Source organism: Pongo abelii, chromosome 9 (assembly GCF_028885655.2).
Source record: "Pongo abelii isolate AG06213 chromosome 9, NHGRI_mPonAbe1-v2.0_pri, whole genome shotgun sequence".
Lineage (NCBI taxonomy): Eukaryota > Metazoa > Chordata > Mammalia > Primates > Hominidae > Pongo > Pongo abelii.
Window position 1 is genome coordinate 985,152 of NC_071994.2, and position 14,641 is coordinate 999,792.

At 65.7% G+C, this 14,641-nt stretch overlaps 1 protein-coding gene across 1 annotated transcript in view; it reads left to right on the forward strand.

Moving 5' to 3' along the window:
* The first annotated feature begins 213 nt into the window (after positions 1–213).
* Positions 214–14,641, forward strand: part of MUC2 (mucin 2, oligomeric mucus/gel-forming) — a 38,624-nt gene continuing 24,196 nt past the window's right edge. Inside the window, exons 1-26 of the mRNA XM_054526173.1 lie at positions 214–289; positions 967–1,237; positions 3,177–3,291; positions 3,675–3,765; positions 3,846–3,955; positions 4,035–4,245; positions 4,725–4,850; positions 5,348–5,465; positions 5,544–5,682; positions 5,941–6,048; positions 6,138–6,207; positions 6,486–6,623; positions 6,714–6,878; positions 7,352–7,446; positions 7,654–7,780; positions 8,124–8,379; positions 8,613–8,665; positions 8,790–8,890; positions 9,289–9,440; positions 9,778–9,916; positions 10,829–10,939; positions 11,021–11,200; positions 11,332–11,571; positions 12,718–12,874; positions 13,151–13,282; positions 13,976–14,123. Coding sequence (XP_054382148.1) covers positions 214–289; positions 967–1,237; positions 3,177–3,291; positions 3,675–3,765; positions 3,846–3,955; positions 4,035–4,245; positions 4,725–4,850; positions 5,348–5,465; positions 5,544–5,682; positions 5,941–6,048; positions 6,138–6,207; positions 6,486–6,623; positions 6,714–6,878; positions 7,352–7,446; positions 7,654–7,780; positions 8,124–8,379; positions 8,613–8,665; positions 8,790–8,890; positions 9,289–9,440; positions 9,778–9,916; positions 10,829–10,939; positions 11,021–11,200; positions 11,332–11,571; positions 12,718–12,874; positions 13,151–13,282; positions 13,976–14,123 — 3,629 coding nt within the window. The remainder of the gene's footprint in view (positions 290–966; positions 1,238–3,176; positions 3,292–3,674; positions 3,766–3,845; positions 3,956–4,034; positions 4,246–4,724; positions 4,851–5,347; positions 5,466–5,543; positions 5,683–5,940; positions 6,049–6,137; positions 6,208–6,485; positions 6,624–6,713; positions 6,879–7,351; positions 7,447–7,653; positions 7,781–8,123; positions 8,380–8,612; positions 8,666–8,789; positions 8,891–9,288; positions 9,441–9,777; positions 9,917–10,828; positions 10,940–11,020; positions 11,201–11,331; positions 11,572–12,717; positions 12,875–13,150; positions 13,283–13,975; positions 14,124–14,641) is intronic.

Sequence of the window (14,641 nt, forward strand, 5' to 3'; positions counted from 1 at the left end):
CCAGGGAGCCATAAAGAGATGACCTCTGATAACCTGAATCAATATTTCCCCACTGGGGCTCGGGCCCCCGCAGCTGTCTTCTTGATCATCTGGCAAATGCCACACCTACCCTTGGCCCTCCCCTGCCTTCCTGCCCTCCTACTGTCCTGCCAGGACATATAAGGACCAGACCCCTGCCCCCGGGCGCAACCCACACTGCCCCTGCCAGCCACCATGGGGCTGCCACTAGCCCGCCTGGCGGCCGCGTGCCTGGCCCTGTCTTTGGCAGGGGGCTCGGAGCTCCAGACAGGTGAGAGAGCAGACACAGGGGTCTGGGGCCTGGCAGAGTGTCCTGGGGGCAGGGTTTGGCGGGCGGGCAAGTCGCATCTGGGAGGAGGAGGTGGTCCCAGAGTGCAGCCTGGGCGGCTCCGCTGAGGCTTCCTGGCCCGGGTTGGTCCCCGGCAGCCCCGGCCCTGCTGACTTTCAAGGGGCTGGAAGGACGGGGTTCCCCTGCTATTCCTTTGGGGTTGACTGCCCGATGACAGTGTGGGTCTTGGGGCCAGCACCAGGTGGAAACAGCAGGCCAGGCCCCAGTGAACTGGGTCACTGTCCATAGGGGAGGAAGAGGTGGCCAGGACCCCACCAGAAGGCCCCATTCTCAGATGGCTGAGACCCTTGAAGAGTTGGGGCAGCACAGCCCTTGCTGGGGAGCGGGGTGCCCAGAACCCCCTCTCCTACATCCCGCTTGGCACCCGGCCGCGCTCCTCACCAGGCCGGGGGTAGAAGCCCTGAGACCCCTGTGGTGGGGTGACCAAAGCCCAGCAGAGGGCCCGCGGATAGGAAGGAAGGAACCTTTCCCGGCCAGGGGCCCTGTGCTGGGCTCGAAGCTGCCTCCAGGTGCTTCTGCAGGGGCCTCCTCTTGAAGGTAGCTTGGGCAGCCTTCCCCCTCCAGGGCCACTCACCCCTCATTCCTCGCCGCTCCCTCAGAGGGCAGAACCCGAAACCACGGCCACAACGTCTGCAGCACCTGGGGCGACTTCCACTACAAGACCTTTGACGGGGACGTCTTCCGCTTCCCTGGCCTCTGTGACTACAACTTCGCCTCCGACTGCCGAGGCTCCTACAAGGAATTTGCTGTGCACCTGAAGCGGGGCCCGGGCCGGGCTGAGGCCCCCGCCGGGGTGGAGTCCATCCTACTGACCATCAAGGATGACACCATCTACCTCACCCGCCACCTGGCTGTGCTGAACGGGGCCATGTGAGTGTGGTCGGTGGCACCCCCTCCCACATCCTAGCAACGGGGGCTGATGGTTCCCGAAGGGATATTCCTTGTAGCCCTAGAAGACCCCTTCTGCCCCGGCACACAGCTCAGGAGAACAGCCTTGAGGTTTGGGTTCAGGTCACTAATTGATTCAACAAACACTGATGAGCCCCCACCATTCCCCCCATAGGCAACAGGTTTCACTTATCCCTTTGCCTGTGTGTCCCTGACAGCCCCTCCCCTCGAAGCCCACCAGGCTCGGGACAGCCTTGGCACCCCTGGAGGCTGCCTGTCTCTGGTCCTGTGCATGGAGTGGCCGTGTGGGCTCTCCCCAGGCTAGAGTTACAGAAGCCGGTGCAGGGGGCTGTGGGAGCCCCTTCCCCACCCCCAGCTATTGCTCCCCTATTGTCTCCAGAACAATGAGGCCCTGTAAGTGCATTCCCGTCCAGCGGGTTCCCCACCTGCAGGACTTGCCCCTCTTCTGCCTGGGGATTTAGTTTCCTGCAAGGGGCTCCAGCATGGGCATGGGCAGGTGGGTGGAGGCCCTCAGGTGTGGGCGCGGGCGGGTGTGTAAAGGTCCTCAGGCATGGGCGTGGGTGGGTAGGTAGAGGCCCTCAGGCGTGGGCGTGGGTTGGTGGGTGGGTAGAGGCCTTCAGGCATGGGCATGGGCTGGTGGGTAGAGGCCCTCAGGTGTGGGTGCGGGTGGGTAGGTAGAGGCCCTCAGGCGTGGGCGTGCGTGGGTGGGTGGGTAGAGGCCGTCAGGCGTGGGCGTGCGTGGGTGGGCGGGTGGAGGCCCTCAGGCATGGGCGTGGGCAGGCCGGTGGGTAGAGGCCGTCAGGCGTGGGCATGGGCTGGTGGGTAGAGGCCCTCAGGTGTGGGTGCGGGCGGGTGTGTAGAGGTCCTCAGGCATGGGCGTGGGTGGGTAGGTAGAGGCCCTCAGGCGTGGGCGTGGGTTGGTGGGTGGGTAGAGGCCTTCAGGCGTGGGCATGGGCTGGTGGGTAGATGCCCTCAGGCGTGGGCGTGGGTTGGTGGGTAGAGGCCCTCAGGTGTGGGTGTGGGTGGGTAGGTAGAGGCCCTCAGGCATGGGCGTGCGTGGGTGGGTGGGTGGAGGCCCTCAGGCATGGGCGTGGGCAGGCCGGTGGGTAGATGCCCTCAGGCATGGGCGTGGGCAGGCTGGTGGGTAGAGGCCGTCAGGCGTGGGCATGGGCTGGTGGGTAGAGGCCCTCAGGTGTGGGTGCGGGCAGGCGTGTAGAGGCCCTCAGGCGTGGGCGTGCGTGGGTGGGTGGGTAGAGGCCGTCAGGCGTGGGCACAGGTGGGTGGGTAGAGGCCCTCAGGCATGGGTGTGGGCAGGTGGGTGGGTAGAGGCCTTCAGGCATGGGCAGGCAGGTAGATGCCCTTGAGGACCGAGGCACAGAGGCTGGGGTGAGTGCCTCTACCTGGACAGGCAAGGGGCACTGGCAGGAGGTGGGGTAGGGCCCCTGACAGTCTCAAGGGCAGCCTGGGGGACTCTGAGGGGATTTGGGACCCCATGGGGGGATGTTCCACCAAGCAGGGGGCCTGAAAGGGGGCTTGTCAGCCTGGCCCTCCCTCCTTTCCCAACCTGGTGCCCTCAGGGCCTCTGAGAGGGGACCCTGCCCAGGACCGTGCCCCGAGGAGGGAGTGGAGAGGAGGGGCGTGCAGGCAGGAGGTGGCTCTGCCGGGGAAGCCTGGCCAGTGGAGATGGACAGGTGCTCTTTGGCCACTGCCTATGTCCCTCTACCCCAGAGGCTGGCCAAGTTGGTGGCCCCAGGGCAGGAGCTGGGCCTGGCAGAGCCATCTCCACCACCCCAGGCGTCCAGCTTCAGTCCCCTCTGGGCGGCGGGGTCCCGGGAGGACAAGCTGGGGTGGGGGGGCCTGGGTGGTGGACCCAAGAGTGACTCCGATGTGCCCCCGCCAGGGTCAGCACCCCGCACTACAGCCCCGGGCTGCTCATTGAGAAGAGCGACGCCTACACCAAAGTCTACTCCCGTGCCGGCCTCACCCTCATGTGGAACCGGGAGGATGCACTCATGGTGCTCAGGGGTCTCCGGGCTCGTTGGGCTGGTGGGGGCTCCGTCAGGCCTCTGGGCAGACCTCAAGGGAGGGCAGGGAGGGCAGTGCTCTGACCCCTCGTCGAGAGGGCATGGGTGGGGCAGGGCCTCGGCAGCGTGGGGCGTCGGTACTGGACTTGGGGGGCAGCAGAAGAAGCCGGCCTGGCCCTGACCCCCCCAGGCCTCACCCTTCCCTGAAACTCACTCGGCTTCTCAGGGACCTGCCCTGCCAGGCCGCTCCCTGGCTGCTGACCCCAGCCTTCTTGCCCCACCTTCCTCTGGCTCAAACAAGCTGCGAGTCTTGGGGGTTCCTGGCGGCTGTGGGCTGGGCGGGCGGCCAGCTCACCTGCTCCCTCCTGCAACAGCTGGAGCTGGACAGTAAGTTCCGGAACCACACCTGTGGCCTCTGCGGGGACTACAACGGCCTGCAGAGCTATTCAGAATTCCTCTCTGACGGTGAGGCCCGGAGGGCTTGGCGAGGGCAGGGTGGGCTACGGGCCCCCAGGAGCCCCAGCTGAAGGGCCGTGCATCCCCAGGCGTGCTCTTCAGTCCCCTGGAGTTTGGGAACATGCAGAAGATCAACCAGCCGGATGTGGTGTGCGAGGATCCCGAGGAGGAGGCGGTCCCCGCGTCCTGCTCTGAGCACGTGAGTCCCCTCTGTCCGGGGTGGGTGTCCTGGCGGAGCTGGCCTCTGAGCAGCATGCTCACCCTGTGCCTGTCCCCAGCGCGCCGAGTGTGAGAGGCTGCTGACCGCCGAGGCCTTCGAGGACTGCCAGGACCTGGTGCCACTGGAGCCGTATCTGCACGCCTGCCAGCAGGACCGCTGCCGGTGCCCGGGTGGTGACACCTGCATCTGCAGCACCGTGGCTGAGTTCTCCCGCCAGTGCTCCCACGCCGGCGGCCGGCCCGGGAACTGGAGGACTGCCACGCTCTGCCGTAAGCCCCGGCGCCCTGCGGGCAGGGGACCCTGGGGGGACCCCACACTGGTGCTTTCCCCAAGCCCGGGTGGGAGCTGTGTCTGTGCCAGGCACTGGGAGCCAGGGGGACCACTCACCGCGCTGGGCACCTTGAGCTGGGGGACACTCACCGTGCCGGGCACCGGGAGCTGGGGGGACACTCACCGTGCCGGGCACCGGGAGCTGGGGGGACACTCACCGTGCCGGGCACCGGGAGCTGGGGGGACACTCACCGTGCCGGGCACCGGGAGCTGGGGGGACACTCACCGTGCCGGGCACCGGGAGCTGGGGGGACACTCACCGTGCCGGGCACCGGGAGCTGGGGGACACTCACCGTGCCGGGCACCGGGAGCTGGGGGGACACTCACCGCGGGCTGAGAGCCCTTCTCGGTGCACTTCGGGGTGGAGCGGCTGCTGTGCCCCAGCCTCACCCTCACTGTGTGGCCTTTGCGGTTCCAGCCAAGACCTGCCCCGGGAACCTGGTGTACCTGGAGAGTGGCTCGCCCTGCATGGACACCTGCTCACACCTGGAGGTGAGCAGCCTGTGCGAGGAGCACCGCATGGACGGCTGTTTCTGCCCGGAAGGTGCGTGTGGAGGATGGCCCCGCCCTGGCACTGCCCGCCAGACGAGAGGCAGCCCTGGCCTGGGGTTCTCGCCTGCGCTGAGGGGACGGCTCCGCTGGATGGTGGGGGCAGCGGCGGCACAGAAGTGCCTCTCCCTCCACCCGATACCGGGGGAGAAGGGGCCTCGGTGTGAGGCCGTTCCCAAAGGGTGGCTTCAGGGAGGCCGAGAAGGGGGCTGCCTTCCTGGTCATCACCCTGGGGACAGACCTCCTCCTGCCCGGCCCCTGGCCTGGAGCCTGAGGCCTTCGGGAGGAGCTCAATTGTCCGGGGCAGGAAGGTGGCCTGGAGGCTGGACCCCCATGGCCAGACCCCAACCCAGGGACCAGGTGGGGACCGCAGGCGTCAACGCAGGGGACCAGTGGTGCCTGCGGGTGGGAGGCCTGACTGGCAGCCCCTCGGTGGGGATTCTGGCTCTTTCTGAGCCAGCTGGGGTGACATCGCCTCCATGGCTGTCCCAGGCACCGTGTATGACGACATCGGGGACAGTGGCTGCGTTCCCGTGAGCCAGTGCCACTGCAGGCTGCACGGACACCTGTACACACCAGGCCAAGAGATCACCAATGACTGCGAGCAGTGGTGAGTCCCGGGGCCAGGGCTGGGCACGGCAGAGGCTGGGGTGGCTGAGCCCTGACCCTGTGCCCCGCTGCCCAACAGTGTCTGTAACGCTGGCCGCTGGGTGTGCAAAGACCTGCCCTGCCCTGGCACCTGCGCCCTGGAAGGCGGCTCCCACATCACCACCTTCGATGGGAAGACGTACACCTTCCACGGGGACTGCTACTATGTCCTGGCCAAGGTAGGCTGCCCAGGGTCTGGGACATGGGGCAGAGCTGGGGCTGGCATCCAGGCCCTTGGCCATCTGGGGGTGGGTGGGCTGGCTGTCCCTGAAGCAGAGGGTGCCTGTGGGCTGTCCTGGGGCAGGTGACCGTGCTTCTGCTCTCTGGCTGGAGAATAAGAAGCAGGCCTTCCTTTCTAAGCCACTGCCGGGTCCTAGGGTACAGGGCGCTGCCCATCCCAGCCCTCAGCGGCTGCACTGCCTGTTGCCCCATCACAGGGTGACCACGATTCCTACGCTCTCCTGGGCGAGCTGGCCCCCTGCGGCTCCACGGACAAGCAGACCTGCCTGAAGACGGTGGTGCTGCTGGCCGACAAGAAGAAGAATGTGAGTGGTCCTGCCCCCCTCCTTCTGGAGCCCCAGGTCCCTCAAGGGGGGCCCTTCTCAGCCCTGAGCAACCTCGGCCTTTCCTGCAGGTGGTGGTCTTCAAGTCCGATGGCAGTGTGCTGCTCAACGAGCTTCAGGTGAACCTGCCCCACGTGACCGGTGAGTTGTGCCCCAGGGAGGGGCCCGGGCCCTTCGAGCTCTGCTGGGCCTGCAGTGATTCGGACAGTCCAGCCGCCTCGGACCCAGGAGGCCGGGTGGGAAGGTTCCACGGGGGGAGGGTCCCTGCGGCACCTGGCAGGCTCCGTCCTGGGTCCTCTGCTGGAGGGGGCGGTGGGAGGGTGACACCCTTCTGCTGCTCACCTGGGCCGGGCAGGTCCCGGGAGCCCCGCCCCTCACCGTGCCCCTTACCGTGTCCCTCATCGTACCCCTGCCCGCAGCGAGCTTCTCTGTCTTCCGCCCGTCTTCCTACCACATCGTCGTGAGCATGGCCATCGGCGTCCGGCTGCAGGTGCAGCTGGCCCCAGTCATGCAACTCTTCGTGACGCTGGACCAGGCCTCTCAGGGGCAGGTGCAGGGTAAGTGGCCCCACCGGGATTGCCCCAACAAAGGCCCACAGGGGGTCCTGCTAGCTCCAGACTCTTCCCAACCCTGTCCTGGCCCCTCAGGCCTCTGTGGGAACTTCAACGGCCTGGAAGGTGACGACTTCAAGACGGCCAGCGGGCTGGTGGAGGCCACGGGGGCTGGCTTTGCCAACACCTGGAAGGCACAGTCAAGCTGCCATGACAAGCTGGACTGGTTGGACGATCCCTGCTCCCTGAACATCGAGAGCGGTGAGGCTCGGCAACACGGGCACCCCCACCCAGCCCGCCTGGGGTACCTGGCCCGTGGCCTGGAAGGGCAGATGGGGCTCCCAGCAGGATGCATGGGTGGTGAAGGGCAGAAGTTAGGTGGCTCTCCTCCAGGGGCAGCCCGGCACCTGCTGCTTCCTGCCGTGGCTAGTTTATGGCGGCCATGGTGGCAGCCCGCCAGGTGACCCGGAAGAGGGCCTGGGCTGGTCCCTACCTGCCCCGTCACGTCCGGGATGCTGGGCCCTTGGGGGTGAGAGATGGGAGGTGGTGGGTGCCCTGCAGGTGTTTCTATCCAGCCTGGAGCTGCCTGGAAATTTGACTCACAGGGAGGAAGGGGCCTGGGCATCGGTGCACAGAGGGAACCATATCCGGGGCCTAGGCAGCCGGGCAGCAGGGCCCAGGGGATCTCATGGGGGTCCCGGGCCCCGCTGAAGTTCTGATCCCCCACTCCCCAGCCAACTACGCCGAGCACTGGTGCTCCCTCCTGAAGAAGACAGAGACCCCCTTTGGCAAGTGCCACTCGGCCGTGGACCCTGCTGAGTATTACAAGGTGGGTGGGACCCACACCCCCAGGCCCCCATGCCATTGAGGTGGACTCAGGGCACCCCCAGCACCCCCATGCCACCCGTGAGGTGGACTCAGGGCACCCGGTAGGGCCCACTGGTTGCTGTGTGTGTGTGTGAGCTTGCGTCTGTGAGCGCCGGGCCACACTCTACCTGCCTGCCTCACTGCCCGCCCACCTTGCTCTGTCACCCAGAGGTGCAAATATGACACATGTAACTGTCAGAACAACGAGGACTGCCTGTGCGCCGCCCTGTCCTCCTATGCGCGCGCCTGCACTGCCAAGGGCGTCATGCTGTGGGGCTGGCGGGAGCTTGTCTGCAGTGAGTACCGTCCCTGTGGGCTGCATCCTGGGGATGGGGTCCAGGCTTTGAGCTCCTGGGATGGAGCTCCTGAGCACAGGTGGTCCAGGGAGAGGGGTCGGCCCCCTGAAGCCACGGACCAGGCTCCAGCTTCGTCAGCCGGCGGTAGCGGGAAACCAGCTCCTTCTACAGCAAGGGGCGGCCACATAGCAGGGGCAGAACCTGGGGTGGGCCTGGAGCTGTGGCGGCCGAGTGAGGGAGTGGGTCCCAGAGTGTGCACTCTCTGGCCCCCTGGCCACCCTGGGGATGGGAGCTGGGTGTCTGGCTCCTCCCGTCCCTCACACCACCCCGTGGTCCCCTGCAGACAAGGATGTGGGCTCCTGCCCCAACTCGCAGGTCTTCCTGTATAACCTGACCACCTGCCAGCAGACCTGCCGCTCCCTCTCCGAGGCCGACAGCCACTGTCTCGAGGGCTTTGCGCCTGTGGACGGCTGCGGTTGCCCTGACCACACCTTCCTGGACGAGAAGGGCCGCTGCGTGCCCCTGGCCAAGTGCTCCTGCTACCACCGAGGTCTCTACCTGGAGGCGGGGGACGTGGTCGTCAGGCAGGAAGAACGATGGTGGGTACCTGCTCGGGGCTCAGGTGTGGCGTGGGGGTGGGGGAGCTCCTTCTGAACCTGCCCCAAGCGGAGACCTGGGAGGCTCTACCTGGGGAAGCTGAGACACCCAAGGCTGAGGGGTGCCTGGGGTGGGGGGCGCTGAGAGGCATCAGGCTCACATCTGTCCGGGGGAAGCTGCAGGCTCTCTGTGGCCGTCCTGCATGGGCTCCACTCATCCCTGGCCTTTTCCACAGTGTGTGCCGGGATGGGCGGCTGCACTGTAGGCAGATCCGGCTGCTTGGCCAGAGTAAGTGGGACTGCCCCGGCCACCCCTCCCTGCCTGCCCTGGCCACCCTCCCCCGCCACCCCTCCCCAGCCTGCCTGAGACCCCCAGCTTCAGCTGGAGCTGAGGTGGCCCCTCCGTCCCACAGGCTGCACGGCCCCAAAGATCCACATGGACTGCAGCAACCTGACCGCACTGGCCACCTCAAAGCCCCGAGCCCTCAGCTGCCAGACACTGGCTGCCGGCTATGTGCGTGCTGGGGGCGCTGCTGTGGGCGGGCAGGGATTCCTGGCTGGCTGAGCCCCGCTCCTGTGCTGTGCCCCCGCTAGGGTTTGGGTGCCGAGTCCTGAGGACACAGGCCCTGTTGATGCTGTCCCTGGCCCTGGGAGGGAAGTGGCAGCCTGTGAGCCACCGGGGCACAGGGGCCAGTGTAGGGCCTTCGGCCGGGAGCCCTCACCAGTCTCCCTGCCCTGTGGCGGGCCCGAGGGGAGGAAAGCCTGAGTCCAGGCCGGGCAGTGGTGGGAGGTCTGGGACGTGACAGAGACTGCACGGTCAGGCCTTTCCTGGCTGCACATCCAATCCTGACCCCAGGGAGGGCTGCAGCCTCACCTGTCCACCCCTGAATCCCACTCTCTGGCTGTCTCCAGTACCACACAGAGTGTGTCAGTGGCTGTGTGTGCCCCGATGGGCTGATGGATGATGGCCGGGGCGGCTGCGTGGTGGAGAAGGAATGCCCTTGCGTCCATAACAATGACCTGTATTCCTCCGGAGCCAAGATCAAGGTGGACTGCAATACCTGGTAAGCTGGCCCGGCCTGTCCTGGCTGCCTCCCAGGCCCCACGTGCTCCGCAGGGGTGGCCACTGGAGAGCAGGCCAAGGGGCAGATGCCTCTCCTGGGGGGTCCACCTGGGTCTTGCGAGATCCTGTGACAGCCCCTGTCCCACGGGCAGGGTGGTCTCTCATGTCAGCCGCTGGTCGTGAAGCCATGGGGGAAGGGACATTTGGAGCCACTTTTGGGGCCTGCAGGTGTCCTGTGTGGGAGGCACAGGGAGCTGTCTGCACGGTGCCCAGGGTCTCCTCCAGGCACCCATGAGCGAGTCTTGGGTCCCTTCAGGCTCCTCTCCTGTCCTCTTCAGCACCTGCGAGAGAGGACGCTGGGTGTGCACCCAGGCTATGTGCCACGGCACCTGCTCCATTTACGGGAGTGGCCACTACATCACCTTTGACGGGAAGTACTACGACTTTGACGGACACTGCTCCTACGTGGCTGTTCAGGTGTGGTCACGGGCACTGCCTGGCCAGGCTGCTTATGGTCAGGGACCCTCTGCCTGCCCCAAGCGCAGCACTTAGCTCCCCGAGAAACCCTGAGACTTGGGAAGGCCGGCCTTTCCTCAGCCCCAGACCCACACCTGCACCCACACCCGCAGGAGGATTCGTTCTTCTAGCCAGGGCTGGGTAGGGGTGGTAAAACCCCTCTGCACTGCCCAGTTCTGTGGTTCTCCTCTGTGGTCCTCCTCTGGGTCCTCCTCCGAGTTCTCCTCTGGGTTCTCCTCTGGGTCCTCCTCTGGGTCCTCCCTCCTCTGGGTCCTCCTCTGGGTCCTCCCTCCTCTGGGTCCTCCTCTGGGTCCTCCCTCCTCTGGGTCCTCCTCTGGGTCCTCCTCTGTGGTCCTCCTCCAGGTCCTCCTCTGTGGTCCTCCTCCAGGTCCTCCTCTGGGTCCTCCTCTGTGGTCCTCATTTGGGTCCTCCTCTGGGTCCTCCTCCAGGTCCTCCCTCCTCTGGGTCCTCCTCTGGGTCCTCCTCTGTGGTCCTCCTCCGGGTCCTCCTCTGGGTCCTCCTCTGTGGTCCTCATTTGGGTCCTCCTCTGGGTCCTCCTTCAGGTCCTTCTCTGGGTGCACAGGGTGGGTGCACCAGCCATGGGGACTGAGGGCACCCGTATGGGGAGCTGAGTAAGGGCCAGGGCTAGGCCGCTGCCCGCGTGGCTCTCCAGATCCAAATCCCACAGCCCTTTGAGGCACCATGATCCCCAGGGACAGGGGACAGGCCTGCAGCAGGGTCAGGTCCTTGGATGGGCCGGGCCAGGGCATGGTTTGTCTGCTCAGTGGCTGTGGCCCTGCCAACTGGGGTGGGTGTGCCCCGGGACACCTGGGGTCCAGCTGTCCTGGCTGACCTTGCCCTCCTGGCCCCCAGGACTACTGCGGCCAGAACTCCTCACTGGGCTCATTCAGCATCATCACCGAGAACGTCCCCTGTGGCACCACGGGCGTCACCTGCTCCAAGGCCATCAAGATCTTCATGGGGGTGAGTGCTGCTGGCCCTGGGGACGCATGAGCCCTGCGGGACCCTCAGGCCAGCCAGTGACTGGGCCTCTCCTCCGGGCAGAGGACGGAGCTGAAGTTGGAAGACAAGCACCGTGTGGTGATCCAGCGTGATGAGGGTCACCACGTGGCTTACACCACGCGGGAGGTGGGCCAGTACCTGGTGGTGGAGTCCAGCACGGGCATCATCGTCATCTGGGACAAGAGGACCACTGTGTTCATCAAGCTGGCTCCCTCCTACAAGGTGGGCTGTCTCCCTGCTTGCCCTGCCCTCTCCTGGCCAGCCCCCTACCCCCTGCCCTGGTGTTTGCGGGACAAGCCCCTGCCCTCCCTCCAGCCCCTTTTTGGAGCCCCTGGGGTGCTTGTCTCTTGCAGGGCACCGTGTGTGGCCTGTGTGGGAACTTTGACCACCGCTCCAACAATGACTTCACCACGCGGGACCACATGGTGGTGAGCAGCGAGCTGGACTTCGGGAACAGCTGGAAGGAGGCCCCCACCTGCCCGGATGTGAGCACCAACCCCGAGCCCTGCAGCCTGAACCCGCACCGCCGCTCCTGGGCCGAGAAGCAGTGCAGCATCCTCAAAAGCAGCGTGTTCGGCATCTGCCACAGCAAGGTGGGCTGGCTGGGCCAGGGTCGGGCAAGTAGGCAGAGCAGGGCTGTAGGTGGGCTGTGACTGTGGGCGGGGCCATGGGCGGGGCCGACTGCAGGCAGAGCAGGGCTGTAGGTGGGCTGTGGCTATAGGCTGGGTCATGGCAGGGCTAACTAGGCAGAGCAGGGCTGTAGGTGGGCTGTGACTGTGGGCGGGGCCATGGGCGGGGCCATCTGTAGGCAGAGCAGGGCTGTCGGTGGGCTGTGGCTATAGGCTGGGTCATGGCAGGGCTAACTAGGCAGAGCAGGGCTGTAGGTGGGCTGTACCTGTGGGCGGGGCCATGGGCGGGGCCGACTGCAGGCAGAGCGGGGCTGTAGGTGGGCTGTAGCTGTGGGCGGGGCCATGGGCGGGGCCGACTGCAGGCAGAGCGGGGCTGTAGGTGGGCTGTAGCTGTGGGCGGGGCCATGGGCGGGGCCGACTGTAGGAAGAGCAGGGCTGTAGGTGGGCTGTAGCTGTGGGCGGGGCCATGGGCGGGGCCGACTAGGCAGAGCGGGGCTATGGGCTGACGGTGGACGTGGTTAGGGTGCCGTAGAGCATGCTAATGATCAGGGCGTGGTCATAGCAGGGTAGGGTCTTGGGTGCTCCTGGGGCTGGGGGGCTTCTCCACATGCTCCTCCACACCTTCAGGAGTCGCCCTGCTGCGTCACCCACCACACAGCACTTGTCCTCCAGCTTTGGCTCTGGCCACTGCATCCTTTGGTCACATGACCATACAATCAGCCTCCTCTCTGAGACCCTGGGCTGGACCCCCGGCCTCGCTCTGCCTCCCCAGGCTCAGATATTCACCCAGAGGGAGAAAGGACATGTGCCCCCCATGCCCACACATCCCCAGCTACAGGCAGCTGGGGAGGATGGGTTCTAGGATGGCCATGTTACGGCTGAGGATGCAGAGGGGCTGGGTGATGGGTCTGCACAGCCACGGTGGGACAGGCGTCTCTGGACCCTCTCCCCAAGGTTGGCCCTGCTGGGGCCCTGACTGGCTGCTGCTGGGTAACGTGCCCTGTCCCAGGAGCAGGGCCGGCCTCAGGGTCCTGAGCTCCAGGGCACTGGGTAAGTCCTGGCCCCATGAGGGCAGCATGGGCCCAGGACAGACCAGGGTGTTCTCCCCAGGTGGACCCCAAGCCCTTCTACGAGGCCTGCGTGCACGACTCGTGCTCCTGTGACACGGGTGGGGACTGTGAGTGCTTCTGCTCTGCCGTGGCCTCCTACGCCCAGGAGTGTACCAAAGAGGGGGCCTGCGTGTTCTGGAGGACGCCGGACCTGTGTCGTAAGAGCCCGCCCGAACTGCACCCAGGGCTGGGAGGGGGGCTGGGAGTTGCTGTATTGTGGGCCGGGGCGGCACTCCTTGCCCTTCCAGGTGATGGGTGTCCATCACCCACCCTTTTCCCGACTTCTCCAGTGTCCTTCTTTGGGGCCCTATGGGACCTAGGTTGGCAGAGCAAGCTTGATGCGTCTGCGCCCCAGCCCCCCACCCCAGATTCACCCTCACCCCGGCCCACGCCTGAGCCCTCCTGCGTCTGACCCTGGCCCCGTCTCCCCCAAGCCATATTTTGCGACTACTACAACCCTCCGCGTGAGTGTGAGTGGCACTACGAGCCGTGTGGGAACCGGAGCTTCGAGACCTGCAGGACCGTCAACGGCATCCACTCCAACATCTCCGTGTCCTACCTGGAGGGTGAGCAGGGTGGGGCGGGCCTCAGCGGGGGTGACGGCCGAGGGGCCTGGAGGGTGAGTGGGGCAGCCCTTGGGAGAGGCAACAGCCCACTGGCCTGGAGGGTGAGCTGGGTGGCCCTCGGGGGAGGCCACGGCCAACGGGCCTGGCCGTGTGGGGCTGAAGGCTGATGTTGTCTGGAGACCCATGGGGACACCCGGAGGGAGGCCTGACCCTCAGGGCACCCACAGCCCAGGGGAGCCAGGCTCCCCTTGCTGCAGGGTCAGGACGGAAGTAGGCTAGCGTGGAAACTGGGAGTGGCAGGGGTGGGAGGTGCTGAGGTTCGTGCAGAGCAGGGCGGGTTGGGGAGCATTTCAAGCACAGGTCGGGGAGGCCCCTGCCGGGTGCTGGTGTCTGAGCTGAGAACCAGTGACGTGAAGGAGGGACTGGTGGGAAGTTTGGGAGGGAGTATCCCACCATGGGAGAGAAACGTGGGTCTTGGGACTCAGGGCTGCTCAGGGGGCCCGATGAGACTGGGCGGGGCTCCTCAGCAGGCAGCGTTCAGGGCTCAGTGGGGTGGGGAGATCCATGCTCTGCCTTTCCAATTCCCGGCCTTCCCAGAGGGGCATCCTGCAGAGAAGGGCCTGCCAGGGTAGGGACGGTGGGTGGGGGGTGGCGGACTGCGGTGGTCCCAACCCCATGCCCTGTGTCCACCAGGCTGCTACCCCCGGTGCCCCAAGGACAGGCCCATCTATGACGAGGACCTGAAGAAGTGTGTCACTGCAGACAAGTGTGGCTGCTACATCGAGGACACCCACTACCCACCTGGAGCGTCGGTCCCCACTGAGGAGATCTGCAAGTCTTGGTACCTAAGCCCACGTGCCAGGGGGCCTGGGGGAGCTGCACATATGGGCACATGAGTACACACACACGTGTGAGTACACAGTGCACACAGTACACAGACACACAACCATTCCACATGGGTGCACATGCACACAAATGCACACAGCATACTACGTGGACACACACAATCACATGCACACACAATGCACACATGCACACATGAATGGATGCCAACATGCAGGCACACACAGTCACACATGCACACAGTGCACACATGTACACATGCCTAGACACAGATACCCAGGCATACACTTATGGTTACACAGTCACACATGCACATATGCATGGATACAGACACGCAGGCACACACGGTCATATAGTCATACACCACATGCACACAGTGCACACATGCACACATGCATAGACACAGACACCCAAGCACACACTCACAGTTACATAGTCACACATGCATGGACACAGACACGCAGGCGCACACACACATGCACACAGTGCACACATGTACACATGCCTAGACACAGA